Source organism: Thunnus maccoyii, chromosome 17, assembly GCF_910596095.1.
Source record: "Thunnus maccoyii chromosome 17, fThuMac1.1, whole genome shotgun sequence".
Lineage (NCBI taxonomy): Eukaryota > Metazoa > Chordata > Actinopteri > Scombriformes > Scombridae > Thunnus > Thunnus maccoyii.
The window spans coordinates 13,962,186-13,979,294 of record NC_056549.1 but is presented as its reverse complement, the minus strand read 5'-3'; the positions used below and the strand labels follow the sequence as shown (position 1 = coordinate 13,979,294).

At 40.4% G+C, this 17,109-nt stretch overlaps 2 protein-coding genes and 1 long non-coding RNA gene across 5 annotated transcripts; 1 reads left to right on the top strand and 2 right to left on the bottom strand.

Moving 5' to 3' along the window:
• Window positions 1-570: 570 nt before the first annotated feature.
• Window positions 571-10,792, bottom strand: LOC121882751 (adenylate cyclase type 3-like). 3 transcript variants are annotated; one of them, XM_042391194.1, is made up of 20 exons: window positions 10,104-10,792; window positions 9,178-9,327; window positions 8,027-8,163; window positions 7,805-7,916; window positions 7,435-7,562; window positions 6,884-7,042; window positions 6,635-6,794; window positions 6,271-6,378; window positions 5,981-6,057; window positions 5,579-5,740; window positions 5,229-5,316; window positions 4,802-4,918; window positions 3,227-3,498; window positions 2,965-3,046; window positions 2,611-2,769; window positions 2,193-2,339; window positions 1,937-2,053; window positions 1,702-1,828; window positions 1,473-1,597; window positions 571-1,301 (listed from the first exon to the last, which is right to left on the bottom strand). In XM_042391194.1, exons 1-20 carry the CDS (start codon window positions 10,776-10,778, stop codon window positions 1,125-1,127), a joined length of 3,279 nt encoding a protein of 1,092 aa, XP_042247128.1. In that variant the 5' UTR covers window positions 10,779-10,792; the 3' UTR covers window positions 571-1,124. The 3 variants fall into 3 exon arrangements, with proteins under 3 accessions (XP_042247128.1, XP_042247130.1, XP_042247129.1); XM_042391196.1 differs by lacking the exon at window positions 10,104-10,792 and having other exon boundaries at window positions 574-1,301; window positions 8,027-8,126; window positions 9,178-9,253; XM_042391195.1 differs by lacking the exons at window positions 9,178-9,327; window positions 10,104-10,792 and adding an exon at window positions 8,322-8,402 and having other exon boundaries at window positions 575-1,301.
• On the top strand, window positions 10,704-16,152 carry LOC121882753. Its single transcript, XR_006092156.1, has 4 exons — window positions 10,704-10,793; window positions 11,184-11,233; window positions 11,455-11,546; window positions 15,703-16,152. It is a non-coding gene; the product is annotated as an uncharacterized LOC121882753 (long non-coding RNA).
• LOC121882752 lies at window positions 11,595-14,551 on the bottom strand. The gene is made up of 2 exons (XM_042391197.1): window positions 14,452-14,551; window positions 11,595-13,190 (listed from the first exon to the last, which is right to left on the bottom strand). Exons 1-2 carry the CDS (start codon window positions 14,468-14,470, stop codon window positions 11,800-11,802), a joined length of 1,410 nt encoding a protein of 469 aa, XP_042247131.1. The 5' UTR covers window positions 14,471-14,551; the 3' UTR covers window positions 11,595-11,799.
• Window positions 16,153-17,109: the final 957 nt, after the last annotated feature.

Sequence of the window (17,109 nt, the reverse complement as noted above, 5' to 3'; positions counted from 1 at the left end):
TCCATATCTTTAACATGGTAACATAGTAACATTAGCATAACAACAACATTTAGCATGTAATTTGGCATAGATAATTTATTCTTATTTTTCCTACAACAGAAAATACAACAAACAACTTTTACTCAACTCAACTTTTACAAGTGAGGCTGGCATCATCATTTAAAATATAAATTTGAATTCTCTCTCTAATCAAGATTTTATTTCTGTCTGGAAATGATCAGCTGTGATAAAATTAATAAATCCACTACACAACATTTCACTTAATATTCACTTACTTTAATACTAACTTCACTTATTTTGCCCAATTAGAACAAATCTCAGGACTGTGTGGTTGTGAACAGACAGAGTTTCTGTTACAACTACGGTGCAACAGTTTTCACTTTTACCATTCCTATAGATTGGTTGAATTTGGTGACTTTATTTCAAACACAGTCTCTACCACATTCACACTGCGTAGAAGTCTAAAAGGAATAATTGATAACACCTTTGTGTGTGTGTGTGTGTGTGCCTTTAAGCCCACTGATCAGTAATTTATCTATTCAATACAGGCCTCCTCTCCGTAAAAGCTGCATGTGCATGTTGTGCAGATATGGCCTGTGTAGAGCACTGGCACCTTTTAAAATCAAGTTCACCATCTGTTGAACCAACAGACCACCCAACAGACATTTTCATCTAAAGATCCATGTCACATGTTAAAATTAAAATAAAAATCTCAAAAATGTAGTGCAAACAAGTTTAATTAACCGTATAAATACAGTGTGATCAAACTACATTATTTTACAAAACCTGAGCTCAAGGTAAAACAACAAAGGGAAGTAATTTATATGTTTGTTTTATGGGGCACTCTATGAATCAAGTGCAAACAAGTTCATTGCAGGACAACTGTGAGATATTCAAGTGTAATCCTGAATTATATACAATTATGCAAAATAAATTTGTGTTCTTAAATTCCTCACTGTTGTAATAGTCATGATAGTTGTGTTGGTCTACTTCCATATGTTTTACATTGCTACAGAGTTTATGAAAAAGGTCTATGTAGAATAAACTGTATATATGAGAGAAATGTAGCAAAACGGACACTCTGTCCAGGTCTGTCCTTTTGACGTTTCATCAGGTGAACAGAGTCAAGAAACCACTTGGTGCGGAAGGGCCGTGGTTACTGGACCGCCATTGCTGCTGGGTTTGTCTTTTCCTTTCATGAAAAAGGTTAGCAGCTCCCCTTTCCCTTTCACAAATATGGGCCCTCTTCGGATAAAGCGGAAGCCGTAATCCTTCAGGATGTCATAGCAGTCTTCCACCACCTGAGGGCAGAGAAGAGCAAAACATTTTAGGGAGAGTGACACAGAAATCTAAAATCAGAAGTTGAAGATAAACATAAAATTGGAAAAAAAGCTGATTAAAAACAGGAGGGTTGTGTGTGTGTGTGTGTGTGTGCGTGTGTGTGTGTGTGTGTGTGTGTGTGTGTGTGCTACCTGGATGTTTCCCATTACTCCAGTGGACTCCATTCTGCTGGCCACATTGACTGTGTTGCCCCAGATGTCATAGTGAGGTTTACGAGCTCCAATCACACCGGCCAGAACTGCCCCTTTATTGAGACCTGAAGGGATCAACAAGGAAACATGAACACACATGAAACACTTGCAAATGCACACACAGACAGGCACACACACACACACACACACACACACACACACCACTGACCGATTCGGAGCATGAAGTTATTGAAGGACTGTTTATTGAGGTTGTTGAGGGTGACTTTCATAGCCAAGGCAAAGTCTGCCAAATCAGAGAGGTGCTGCCAGCGCTCAACCAGTGACTGATCCTCTGACTGTGTAAAAACAAATTACAGCTTTCATAGTAATCATAGCATCATAAAGATCAAACGGTGCAACAGATTTTTATATTTGTAACACAGATGTAGTCAAGAGTATCAAACCTTGCGGTTGCTGTATCTATTAGTGTTGCTCTCTGGGGTGAGTCCTGATGCAGCCATGTAGGTGCTTCCTATTGTCTTGATCTTAGTGATGCAGCGGAAATCGTCCCTATCTAGTAACTGGTGGAAAAAGTGGACATTGGTTAGTCACGGGGGGGGGGGGGTCCCAGGTGTGTAAACCTCTGTGCTGTTATTAAAAATATGATGTCACACATGAGTTATGTTGTTAAATCTCTGAACAAACACTGCCAGCACTCACGCTGTCAAAGTCGGAGATGATCTCGTTGAGAATGCGGAGGCACTCAAGGCCACCGTTGTTGATACCCTCTTCAGTGTAGAAATCAGAAAAGTTGGGGATGGAAGCGAACATCACACCTATTTCATCATAAGAATGACTGTACAGCTCCTGAAATGACAAATGACAAAATGTCAGTGTACTCTGTTTTTATTTTTGCCCACTTTTTCCCCTTGAGTTAAAAGGCTTATCATCACTGATTCATATAATGCATCAGATAAGGGCAGTAATATGTTAGTATGAAATAGGCCACAAGATGGCACTGAAGTTGTAGGTGACACACACTATGCGCTGATTATTTTAATGATGCAATTAACAAAGCTAGGAAAAGTTATATTTCTTTGCTCCTGATGAAGATGTGAGCTGTTTGACTCATACACACCTCATCTCTCTTTTTAGTGCCCAGGAAGTGTTTGGCCACATGTTCTGGCAGCATGTTGGTGACCAGCGCTTCGTTCCAGCGTCTCATCTCAAACACCCTCTCCTTCTGGTCATGCACGCTGACCTTCCACAGGAACAGCTTCCTGGACTGATGCTCCAACTACACAGACACAACATAGAAAGTCATATAAGATATTTGGAGAGAAACATATGAAATAATGAAATGGAATGAGAAACTTTCCCTGGCGATGATATTTCCTCAGTACAGTAGGTGCTGACTTTCAAGGCTGTAGCAGACAAGCTGTGGGTTAACAAAGTGTGATAGTGTGTGGGTGTACAGGAGAAAGTGACTCACATGGCGGGCAAAGAAGTAGAAGCCAATCATCATGACGATGATCATCATGGTCATCAGGTACTTGGATGGCACTATGGATGTTCTGGAGACACAAAGAAAAAAAGACAGCATACAGCACTTTGTGTTGATAGTTACACTGGTCTTACAGTGAACTAATTTGATACACTGAAAACATTGAAATCAATGACATTTAGCAGAATCATTATTTTTTATTTATTTATTTTATTAATTTAAGACACTTTTCATTCATCTGTTTGCTCACCTGTAGGAGGCAAACTGTATGAAGTCATATAGATCATAGATGTCCCGCCAGCTGTAGATATTAACGGCGCCAGTTGCTGTGACAACCAGCACCATGAGGCCCAGTTTAATCAGGTGGCTGACCTGCACCAGCATGGCGGTGGCGATTAGTGACATCACAGCCATGAAGCTGTAGTGTTTAGGATTCTCTGCACAGCCTCGGTCATCTAGTGACTCCAACACGTAGCCAGAGGTGCCGTTGAAGACTCGGAGGGATGGTGGGACACAGCTGAGCTGTGACATCAGAAATAAAGTAAGTTAATGATTTTCAGCGAGCACTTGTTATTTAGTTCAATATTACAAGCTAGGATACAGTTGTCTGTGAAGATTCTCAGTCATCCAGGTCATGGTTATCCAAGGAGGGTTGATTTGAGGGCAACTGGACTTAGTTATAAATACTTGAGAGCTTTTCGCCTCTCATCCAAGGGGCTTCTAACTGACTGGTAAGGAGTTCCAGGCATTTAACCTCTGTGGGGTCGTTATTATATGAGATTTGATATCTTCTTGATAACAACCCCACAGAGGTTAAATAGCCTAGCTGGGACTCCCTGCCAGCCCATTAAAACTGAAGAAGCCCCTTGGATGAGAGGTGAAACGTCTTCAAGTATCTACAGCAAAGTCCAGTTGCCCTCCTTGGATAGCTAAGATACAGTTTTCAACATTTGTAGCAGGTGGGAAAAAAACAGGATGCAAATACAGAGAAAATACAGAGCCACAAACATGATAACCATATCAATATCATTGAGTTTTTCAGCCATTGAATTCAACTGGATGTTCTGCCTTAAAATTCCAAATTACACTTAATGTCCTTCAGCACATTAATTTCCTGATTCTCGTGTTTGAACATCCAATCTAGCTACTCTAAATAAATTATATGTGGTGAATCAAGCTTTTTTTTTTTTCAAAGTGCGACTGTCACCGCCACATGACAGCTAAAGCAGAGAAATGAAATGTTCACTTAGGCGTCCTCTATTCCTGTCAAACCTAAAAGGCAGCAGTGTGTGTAACAGGCTGCTCCTGTGGGGCCATGACAAATGAGCCAGCAGGCAGCAAGACACACTACTAATGGACCCCACAGGGAACGAGGAGCTAGACACATTAAAGGCAGTGATAGTTTGATGAGGACAAGATGGAAACACAAATGGAAAGACGCACACACACTAGGGTCGGGTGATATATTGTGAGATGACATAGGTTTGTCAGCGAGTGGAGTTTATACTTTAGGCTACCATTTCAGCTAAGGAATCTATCCCTTTAATACTGTGTCTATAGTTGTACTGTGTTAAATCAAGTACCTTGATTTGCCAGATGTTTAATTCACCGGATTATCCGAAAACAGACATTTCCTCAAAGGGTTTCCCAAGTGAATTTCTAGAAAATTTGCTTTATCACGATGTATTTTGATAATGTGATGTAAAATTACATATTTCATGAGAGAAAACATTGACCATATCACCAACACACACACACACACACACACACACACACACACACACACACACACAGTGTATCACAGTCTGCCAGAGTGCAGTCGTACCATGTCAGCGATCACAGCCATGGTAAGAACAAATATTGCTGCCATCGCCCATGTGTTTCTCGCCCAGCGTGTGCGATCAATCCACATCGAGAAAGACACCAACCTCTTGGAGAACATCTATAACAAACAAACATCATCAGGGTCAATATCACCGACAAGTGTTATGCAGTCAGTAAAAAAAATATGCATATGCATTCTCACAAAAAAATGTACTCATTGTAATGTCACTATCTATAACATCTGCCTCAGTGTCAGAGTTCTCTTTCTCAGTGCATGTATGCCTGAATCAGAAGACACTGCAAATTTGAACTCCTTTGTTATTTAAGATCTTGAGCCAAAATGGTCTATCAAACATTGATAAAAGACATTTTTACAATAAATTCTGTGTCCCGTCACCATAATCATGAATACTTTTTTGCTTTCTCACCCTGGGGAAGATGGCAGCCAAGGAGCACACTGTGAGGATTAGCAACAAGACCTCTCCTACTGCGAGAGTCACATAGTTCACGACCAACCTAGAGCAAGAACAAACATTTTAAGTCAATTTCTAACAATTTATGACACGTACAGTAATCTATCCCTAAAAGCACAGATAATAAAGTAAAGGCTAATTAACAGGAGCAAACATGTACCACTGTTGCCATTTTTAAGGCACAGCCAGTACATATGAGCTCTGTGACAAATGGCCAAGAAGCATTTCAAAGTCTGCATGCAATTGGTTCATGTGTATTAAATATATATTGTAGGATGCGGTAGGATTAATATAAATGAACTTACAGTGGGTCTATGAACACCTCCATTGCTGTGATGAAGAAGAGCACTATGACACAGCAGCAGAAGGCCGCTCCGCTTCGCTTCTCCTTCTCCGAGGAGTAGTGCTCCTCCAACTTCCCATCCACAAAACGCAATGATACAGGGTTGATCTTATGATCCTTCATTCTGTGAGGGACGCAGAGAGATATGGCAGTAAGGAAACAGTGTTAATAAGGACTTGAGAGTGGTCAAAGGCGCAAAAATGCCTTTAAGGTGGGCGGTGAAACGACTGGGGACAGATTAATTGTATATATATTAACAGTATGATTTACAAATTCAACCTTAAACCTTCATCTTATCCCTCTAACTCTGTATTCATCTGCTTTTGCTTTTCTTATCTTCTTTTCATTTGTCTAATTTTCTTACATCTGCTGAGATTCTCGGTCCAGCAGCTCCTGCAGCAGTTTTCTGTTGATCACTTCCTCTTCAACCATCTTATTCCTCTGAGGTCGTCAGCAAGAAAAGAGAAGTAAAATCAAGTGTACTTATGAGATTTGATGCGACGAGTGTCATGTGAATTTAATGTTACTGAGGATTATGTGTGTGTTTCTATGGATAGCTAGATATCAATACACTCTTTATCTATGCATGATATGAAGACCTGTGTCATTGTAGCATAAGTGTGAACAAAGTCGTGGACATTTATTATAATTCACCTCGGGTTTAGTCTCAGTGGGCGTGCTTTGGGATGTGGCTGGGTTCCCATTGATTGACGTTGTATTAATCAGCTGGTTTGAATTCCTGTTGGATAATGTGCCCGGTTTCTGAGGGAGGAGAAGAAGAAAATATATTCATCACTAGTATTTTTCTATATGAAAACAGGAAACATGAAAACATTTAATAGATTTTTTTTATTTCATGTAGTGTTTGAAAAGTATAAATTTTAACTACTTGTTTTGATTCAAGCAACTCTTAGGTCTGTGAGTTATTTAACTCATGACCTGAAAGAAACAAGACAATGTTTTAAATAAATCAAATGAGAGTTGCCTTGAAAGTTCTACAAAGGCACAGTCCACTCACATTTCCATTAAGCTTATTTTCCGTCTCTTTAGGCACAAGAACCAGGTAAGTTTCAATGCCTTTCTCCAGCAGGTACTCGCACCTCTCTCCACCGTTCCCTGGCTCCAGTTCAAATTCTCCGTGCAGACTTTCCTTGGTGCTCTGGGAGATGTGCACTCTCCTGTGGAGCGCGCATACTTTTCAAAATGAAATACATGAAAGAAATGGATCGATCTCCACGAGCAATAAGAAAAAGTATTTTTCTCTTACCCTGGAATCCCTCCAGATTCCATCTTATTGGCTACAGTGACATCTGTAGACCAGACATCAAACTGCCAGCGCTTCTGCCCGAGTACCCCTCCCAGCACGATGCCAGTGTGGACGCCCACACGCATGTCCACGTCAGTTCTAGTCTTCTCTCGCACATACCTGGAGCAAGAGGGAAAGTAGAGCATTTCTGTTGAGTTGCTATGTAATGTAAATGTCTGTCTCACCCATAAAACCCCTTTTATTTGTCCATATTCCATAATGTGCAACTTCAAGATTTAAGCATGATTTTATGTATTCCTTTATTTCCTCATATTGTGATTATTAATTTGTTGCAGTTGATGCAGAAATACTCTCCTCCTTCCTCCTCTAATGCCTTCCCTTCTTCCTTTCCTTCATTCTTTTCTTATCTATGTGTTTTTTGTGTCACTGTTACATGTTAACATGACTGTGTCACTTCCTCTATACTAACAGTATCCCCTGCCCTCACCCCCCTGGCTACGTCTGTGGTCTTCTCTGGGTGTATAAGTTATTTCTGTAAAGTCACTACTTACGAGATGGCGTCAACCATCGCCAGGCCCATCTTTATGGAGCAGGCGGCATGGTCATCTCTAAAGTCAGGAAGACCACAGATACAGTAGTAACAGTCTCCAAGGATCTTAATCCGTAACTGGTGATGTTGCTGTAAGATGAGGCCAGAGCAAGAGCGGAAGTGTTGCAGAGCAAAACATTAGAAATAGCTGAGGTTCAATGAGTTCATTTAGCAGAATTTATTATAAATGCAGAACCATGCTCCTACCAGTAACAGTCCATTATCCTTATTAAATCTGATTCATGATGTGAGTCATTTAAGGACAGGAAGAGAGAAGAGCACAGAATGAAAACAGTAAAATACAGCAGAGACAGAAGAAATCAGATACTCACATCTGCCAGTTTATCAAAGCGAGCAAACAGTTCATTGAGCAGCTTTACAAGCTCCTGTGCACTACAGGTTGAAGACAGCTGGGTGAAGCCCACGATGTCAGCAAACAGGATACTGCAACACAAGTGTGGAGGATGAAATGTGACATTTGACAGGTTGTAAAAACATTCCCTTAGTAACGATTGTTTAAAAAACTCCAAAAAGGTTGATTTTGTGATCCTGACCTGACATTTTCATGGCGATACATGTACATGGTGTTGAACTGCTGCTGCTGGACCTCTTTCTGATTGGCCTCGTTCTTCATGCCCTGCAGCATCTCATCAGCTATGTGTTTGGGCAGGATTGACAATAATAATTCCTCCTAAATGGAGACAGAGTCAGTGGAAACTGAGTTTTACCATATTCACTAATGACAAAGGAAAAAAATGAATTGTTCCTATGTGTGCATGATTGAGTCAGTAAATGAATCTTAGCAGGCCTCAAGAGATCCTGTCAACTGGTCAAACGTGTTCTGCTTGCCTGCTTCTATCTGTCTTCTACCGATGCAGCGCTGTTTTGGGATTTCAATCTCCACTCTCTTTCTCTTTCTGTCTCTCTCCCCTATCTTCTACATATCCAGCACCATTTACCATCCTTTCCACTCGCCTGTAAACACCTCTCATAGGTCTGCTCTCTTTGTTCTGCAAATAGTCACAGTCAGGATCATGGAAGTGAAAAAAATGAATAAAATCAAGGTTGGAGACAGCATAGGTTACATTATGTTTAACTTCAATAAATTCAAGTCATGGATTGGCATCAGCTTTCAAATTTTGACACCCTGCTGCTGGCATGAGAAGAAATATGATCTAATATTGCATAACCCAGCTGTGAAAGAACATTGTGTCATTGCCAGTTCATTCATAGTTTATATAAATTAGCGTTAGTTAAAAATTAGTACATTTAATTAGTACATGTAGCTGCAAAAGAGATTTGATTAAAGTGTGGCAAGTAATACAAATAAAATGATAGGCTATGAGTGGAATCTTTTTTAAATACTTATCTAAAATATCTAATTATATCCTCCCACAATTTCGGAAAATGTTCTATTGGTTGTCACAGAGCTTAAGCTGACCGTACTGAGGCGGGTCCCTGACGGTGGCTCCGCTGGTGAAAACAACAGTCTCTCTAATCAACCTTATTAGCCCTGAGGTGAGCAAAACACTCTGTAATTAAGCAGCACAGGGCGTTCTTACCTCACAAGTGTATTTGTGTGTTTGTACCTATGTGTATGTGTGTGTTTGCCCAAAATAAGAAGATATGTTATCTCATTAAGCAAAGAATGTGTGTATGAGTTTTTGTGTATGCCCTACTAGGGCTAGGGTTAGGGTTAGGGTACCTGCTGAGTGCTCTGATCCTCCAGTGTGAGTTTGACCTCTAGTGACTGACGAGCCTCCAAAAAGGCTGTCCGGTACTTCCTGTCCGCCATGTAGTACGACATCATACCCACCGTGGCTGCACACAGGTACAGCATGATGTTGGCTAGTAGCTGAAGAGAGGCAGAAAGGATGTGTGAATGTGTGTGGGATGGTCAGTTTGCTTCTGCTGTCACTTTGTAACCATTGTTTGTCAGTTCAGGAAATGTATTGATTAGCTGGATTCAGATGCTGTATGGTGTGGTATTTCTTGCCTCAAACATGTTCAGATACAGATTTAGTAAACTTGGTTTAGGTGGAGGAAGATCAAAATGTAAATTTTCTATTAAACTTCAATTTAATTTATGTCTTTGGGATGCATGAAATTCATTTTTTTGTGTTATTTTCAAATTTTCAAAGTTTTTGCTCTACAGAAAGTCTTATGGTTGGATCATAAATTCTGACTTTGGACCATTCAGAAAGGTTCTAATTGAGTGCTTTTTCAAACAAAATGTATTATATGACTTGGTACAAAGTGGCTGAATGTATTTGATACCACACAATTAAGACAATGAATTGGAATAATTATAGTGTAATTACAATATCTTTACCACATTGATTTAGAATATTTGTGACAAAATGCACTTTTATGATATCGTATGTGAGCACATTTAAGTTTGACAAAAATGTGCACAAAAGGGAAATAAGTTGCATTTGTGCACTAACAGAACAATTTCACCTGGCTCACACCTCACACCTCCACCAATCATATTATTCCCTATAATAAACTGTGGATAGGTGCATTCTTCCCCTTTCTCCTCCCATTGTTGTCCAAACCTGTGTGACCATCGTTTACAACCTTGGCTTCTTCCATCCTTTAAACTGTCACTAGAACTAGGGCCATATTTACCTGTCTAACCAGCATGGGCCCTTGCAGGTTATCCTCAAACCTCTGAGCCACAGTCACCCCCAAAACCAAGGTATGAATACCACTGGAGAGGGCTGTGAGCAGGAGCAGAGGGACCAGGTTCAGCGGGAGTGTCAGAAAGGTGGAGAAACTGAAAAAGGCCTGCCAGCCCACAGAGTCACTGGCTTGGGAGAAACGCTGGTAGTTGAGCCCCATGTAACATAAAACGTGGACGGTGACCATCAGCCACAGAATATATGGCACCGCTCCGCGTGAGACTGGTGACGCGGGGAGCTTCCGCAGCCAGCACAGCACGAAGAGCACAATGTCTGCGGCCAACCCCACAGCTGCCACCACCACCATCGCCAGCTTGTCCTCAGTGTACACCACTGCGCACATGATGATGATGAAGCTGTTGAAAAGAGCAGCGAACATCGCCAACACCAGTAAGTTTTCTTGTCTCTGCCGACGGAAGTAGTTCTGATAAAGTCGCTCCAGTGATTCAGGCGCAAAGGTGAGGAGCACCGCGCGCGGCAGGCAGCGGCAGCAGCTCGATCGAAGCACCGTAACATCACGCGTCCGACCTCCGCCGTGATCACCGGGAACCTCCACCGAATATTCCACAGAGTACTCTGCAGATTGATCCGTGTCTGTTGTATGGATCCGGTTCACAGACATTTTGGTGTAATAAAGGTAATCCTCTTGGTTTATTTAATACTGTTGTAAAACACTATTCCTTAAGTTCCCTGAATGCCAAAACTAACAGAAAAGTCTTGATATGTGTCATCTTTGTGCTACTATCTGAGAAACATTGTCAGACTTTTACTATGGTGCCAAAATTAATAAATAAAAAAATAGTCCCAGGATGCCAAGTAACACCAAGATGCTGTTCCAACAACTAGTTTCACAATTTATCCATCTTGAAATCTCTCCTACCTTTAGACACGATTAGCTACCATGTTTCATCATATTAATATAGTGCAATTTAACTCCTTAAAATAAAGAACATTCTTACAGCATCTCACAGTCTTGTTGCTACCCTTCTGTCCGGGTGGAAAAACTTCTTGCAATCTCCTCTTGCAGCTGAAGTCCAGTCTGCTGCCATGGTGGACCAACAGAATCTTGAGCCAAAGGTGGATATCCATTTACATGCAGCATATTATCTTTTCAGCAAGCGTTATATGAGTTTATTGTTGAATGAATAACACAACATATTGTTGTATAAATCTGTATTTCTTTTAATCATGATCAGACCTGCGCATCATAATCTATTCTAAGATGCTCTTCTGATATTATTCTCTGTTCCTTTCTCTCTTTCTTTCTCCTCCCACTCCCTCCTCCTTTTTCTAAACAGCAAGTCCTCTGTTACTGTTGCTAAGATGAAACCAAAGTAACTGTCAGCTCGCAACAATGTCTTGGGAAATGTGGCTACTGTGGAGTGAAGAGGTAAAGAAAAGGGATCATTAAAGACACACATGCAAAATATCAAAAAAATCCAAAACATTTATTTTTTTCCTCACACAAACCTTTGTTAACATTTGTCATTTCTTTAATTCAACACTGATATCCACAATAATACACGTTTATGACACAATAATCATATCTGATTGATAAGCAAATGTGCTTTTCGGTGTATTAAGTATTAGTTTCAGGCACCTTATTGATCAGCAGAAGAAAAAGATCTACGCTCAGATGTCCATCAGTCTCTGTGTGCGTTTGTTGTCGATGGTGCTTTTCCCATCATGCCGCTCAGAGCACTTCCCAAAGCCAACACTATAGCTACCAGAACTCCCATAGTTCCCAGTTTCCCCAGAGCCGCGGTGCCTAACGCTGCGGCCCCAAGTGCCCCGGCGCCGATAGGTGCTGCTGCTGCGGTGACCGTCTCCATGCCGATTCCTTTAATTAGCTCTGGCCCTGTGAGGAGGCCCCTTTGTAGATTCACCTGAGTGTTGAACGGGCTCTTTGGTGCACCCAGAACAAACGCCCCTACTGCAACAAGAGCAATTGTTATAAGTTCTGATGTCGTCAGCAGAGTCCCTCTCAGTGCTAAACCTCGCGAGGCCAGAACTGCACCGACAACGACTGAACCTAAAAGTGCTAACACTGAATTTCTAGACCCAAACGCCTGCTTTGCTGCAACGCTTGCAGCCCCGAGTGACACCCCTGCAGCTGCAGCGACTCCTAACGTTCCCCCCGTGCAGCTTCGGGCTCCTAGAGAAGAGTATGATTGCAGGATGGCTCTCAAGGCCACTGATGATATTATAGCAGCACCCACAGCGACCTTTCCAGCCACCTCTGGCCCCAGCCCGACCATGGCCACTGTTCCCAGACCTGCACCTAGCAGCCCTGCAGACAGAAACGCCACCCAGAGGACTGACTGCAGCATCAAAACCACCTCCTCCTGTGACCCTTCTCCTGCTTCACCTGCCCCTACACCTACTGAAAATCCCAGAATCCCTACAGCAACAGAGTAGAAGAATATCCTCTCCAGCAGTCGGCAACCAGTTTTAGATTTTGGTCTCTGTGTCATCCTCTCTGTCAGGGCCTTTCGAAGGGCAAAGAGGGCAGAGATGGTAAATCCCATGACAAAGAGTCCAGTTATGACACCCATCCTTCCGTATAGGAGGCTGAGGAAGAGAGTGGTGAAGATGATTAACAAAGCTGTGGTCATGTCGTTAATATTGGAGTATGAGTAGACCATAAGGACCAGAATGCCTTGAGCTGTGATGTAGATCCATGGTGGAAGGATTCCAGCTGAAAGTCCAGTAGTGACAGCGCCCACCACGACAGAGGCTCCTGTTGTCATCTCTGATAACCACGGCAACCTCACTCCAACGTTATTGACCAGCTTTATCACCATTGCAGCGAGGAGAAAACTGGTTCCGAGAGATAAGAGCATGGATGTGAATACGAGACACGCGGCGACCACACCTACTCCAGTAGAACCGACTCGCCCGGCAGCAACAGTGGCAGCAGACAGCAGGACACCATCTTCAGTTAGAGTGGGTTTAACTGCGAATAATGCAGCTTCTCCAAAAGCAAAACCCGCCACTGCACTTCCAAGGAACGTCCTGACCGTTCCCAAAACACCTGAGAGGAGTGAAAATGCAAGATTTAAGTCTTATGTTCTAGCAGTAAATAACATTTACTCAGATATAATTTTTAGGTGCTTGTACTTTCCATTCTTTGCTACTTTATATTTCTTCTCCACTACATTTCACATTTTCTACTCCAGTACTGCAACTAAAGATTATTTTCATTATCAATTAATCTGTCTATTATATTCTTGATTAATTGATTAGTCATTTGGTCTATTAAAATGTCAATCACTGTTTCCAGAAGTGATGTCCTCAAATGTGTTTTTTTTTGTCCCAGCCAACAGTCAACATTATCAGTAAAGACTAAAGACACCAGAAAATATTAATTTGTACAATGATTATTATGCTAATATGAGAGGCAGATAATTTGGGCATTTTTTTCTTATAAAATGACTAAAAAATGATTATTCGACAATAAAAATAGATGCGGATTAATCGACTAATTGTTGCAGCTCTATTTATCTTACAGCTGCAATTACTGCTACTACTCAATACTAACCGATTAAGATTTTTCAACAAAACATATGACCAACTTATTAAATATGATGACTTGTTATAGATCGAAGTTGTTAAAATAATCTCAATCAAATATTTCTTTTATGTTAATACAAAAATAGTATAATACAATCATATAATATGTACAATAACAAAGTTAAACCCTGAAAAGGGTCATTCTGCATTACGAGTACTTTTACTGTTGGTACTTGAAGTATATTTTGCTGATGATACTTTGAATGCAGTGAATGCATGACAATTTTGAATGCAAGACTTTTACTTGTTTATCCAGTAGTCCCACATTGTGTTACAACTACTTTACTTCCTTAAAGGAACTGGATACCTCTTTCAATACATTTATTCAGACTGTTATGAACTGCTCCTGTCACTTTAAGAGGAAAGTGAAACCAGTTCAGTGGCTCCACGCTGAAACTTAAAACCAGGAAATCTGTCTGAGTTACGGCAAGAACAACAAACATTTCAACAGAGCGTCTCACTAACAAGAAATCTGTGTCAGTACAGTTAATTTTCTGCTTTAAGTGGGTTATTCATGGTCTGTCTGCATACTGATAAAATGATAGATGATCACTTTTACTCATCACCACAGCAACAACAACTGTGTGTGACATGGCTGCAGCTTTTACATCCTGTTCACATAACAACTCTGAGTTCTCTGTCCATCACATGAAAGCAGCTGCATTAAAGTCAGACATGTGTGTTATTTAAGTGTTATAAGAGTGTGTCTGATGTGATCTTACCAATGCTTGTTTCTGCCATTGCTCCTTATGTCTGTGCACCAATGCTCATGCTCCACTGTTTCCTCTTCTTCTTCTTCTTCTTGGCGGACTGGTGGACTACAAACCAACATTAAAGGTGCATGCCGCCACCTACTGTACCAGAGTGTGTAACATCATGACTTTCCAAAGAAGTTATATTCTGGATATTTATATAAAGCCCTTTGAACCTGTAATTGTTTGTCCCCTGTCTCTAACAGACATTTGATTCTCATATCTAACCATCCTGCCCTTCAGTCTCTCTCTCTCTCTGCACTGAACTTCCTTCAACCTATCAGAACATGTTCAACAGTTTCCTTACAGTTACAAGTCTCACTGACACTGTCTTCTTCATGGTGTATGAAGTAGCATTGAGTCCTGTATGTCCTGATATTAACCTTGAAAAAATAACATTTTCTTTCCTACATTCACCTCTTTTATTTCTCACTCTGACTTTTGAATTTTGTGATAATCTCTACCCCTAGTGTCCATATTTCGTGCCAAGATGTTATTATTCTATGATGAATTACTGATTTTGTTTCTGATCTCCTAAAATAAATTTCTCAAATGTCATCAACCTCATTTCCCTCTATTCCAACATGTGCCGGTATCCATCAGAAATGAACATCTACTCCCAGCTGTAGTAGATTCAATAAGCTCATATAAACCTCAATTAAAAGATCCTATCGATCTGTTTGTCCTGATTTCCAGAATCTGAACATATCACTACTTTAACTGGTTTAACCTCCTCTGAAGACTGATGATTATTGCTGTCAGTTCTGTTGTGTATACTGATACCCTGTTTGAAATTCTCTTAACAGTTCCTCTGTTGAATTCTGACATGTATATACCCACTAATACATGATCATTATCTGAGTGTTTTGATCCATCTGTTGTACCCAATGTTAATATTCCTCTCTGTCTACTCTCTCCTCTTTTCTTATATTTGAAGATTTCGCTCCACCTTTTCCTGTTAAACGTCACACTTAGTCCACAGGAGGCAGAACCATTCAGAAAAAAAAATCTGTGTATCAGAGTAGAATATTCATAAATGATAATAGAAATTTAAATACTCTTGGTGTATAAACCATGCATATGGTGAAATAAAGGCATTTAATGTTGTTTATTTATCACATAATACACATGCTGTTATGCATTATTTGAGTTTTTTTCTATGTTGTGATGTAATCTTGGGGTTTGATCTGGTATTAACCTGTATCTCTCCTTGTTCCGCAGGTGATTGTTAATTGTTATTTAAGCCTGACTGCAGCAGACAGCTCTCGCTCTGATGCTCGGCTGCCTTGCTGCTGCAGCTCTCTGTCCCCTTTCCCTACAGGCACACTGTTTGTTTTGGTTATGTTACGTTAGTTCCTTGTTTTTTGCTTTCATGCACCCTACAATACACTCTCCGCTCATGCAACACATTATTTCACTGATCACTGATTTCCATACCCCATATTGTAGATATGTCTAGTGTGTCTCCCTTTTGTTGTGGCCACTTGAACCAGGTCATAACAATGTTCATGAGATTAAAACTGAATGTAGGTTTATTTGTGCTGAACTCCAGAGATAGTGTCTGATGTAGTTGAAAACAAAAAAGTACTGTGAACAACTCAACACATCAGAGTGTCCTTTTCAGCTATGATCCCTTCAATGTACTGCTGTACCTGTGGTCATTTCATTAAAAAAATGCTGTACGGATATTGCCTTGCTGATTCAAGATCACTTTAACCTTATGTTTATCTTGATTTTTGCCATGAGAATATCATTTTACAGATGCATAATATTTAAAAAAAAAAAAAAAAAAAGAATCTCCCTCACAAGAAAACAGAAACACAAAGAAAACAGCTCTAAAGGGTTTCTCAGATAATATATCGGGATCTCCTGGTATCAGTGCTCTTAAAAAACTAAACAGCCATGGACAGTAGCATCCATCTATCGACCTTATTCAACCTGAGATCAACTAAGAAGTTTGACTACATCAGTAAAGAGACTGAACAGGTTTCCTATGTGCTAGATCAGTGGTTCTCAACCTTTTTTGGGCCAGCGCCCCCCTATCCATTATCCAGGTCCCTTACCACCCCCCCATCAATTAAAATGTAGGCTAATTGTCTCCCCTGAATATTAATGTTGATTATTATTCTGTGTTATATTGTTAAAAAAGCATGTTATTGGATGCCAAATAATAGATTAAATTTAACTGGACATTTTGAACATCATTATCATTAGTTTCCCATGAGGGGAGCAAAAAAGCCATGTGAATAGAAAGTATATTTATGAGTGTTAAACAAATGTAATGGTTAGATATTTGCCAGTCAAACTTGAATTAGGTCTCTTTATTGATCACGAATAGCAGCCAATCAGGAAGCGGTAATTTGGTGCTAAACAAGAAGCATTGTTATTAATTGTTCCAACGGAAAACAACAGCAGCCTATCAAAGAAAAAGTCCAGTCCAGCCAGCTGTAGAGACGGCTATGGTTAAAATTTTATTTTTATCTTATTCATAAACAATTTATTTGTCCTCTTTTGCACAGATCACAGAGATAAACAGACTGCATTAATGCCATCTCAACAATTTTTATTTCCTTGTTGGATTAAGAGACACACAACAGACTTCATGATTCAGCTGATAAAGATGTGTAC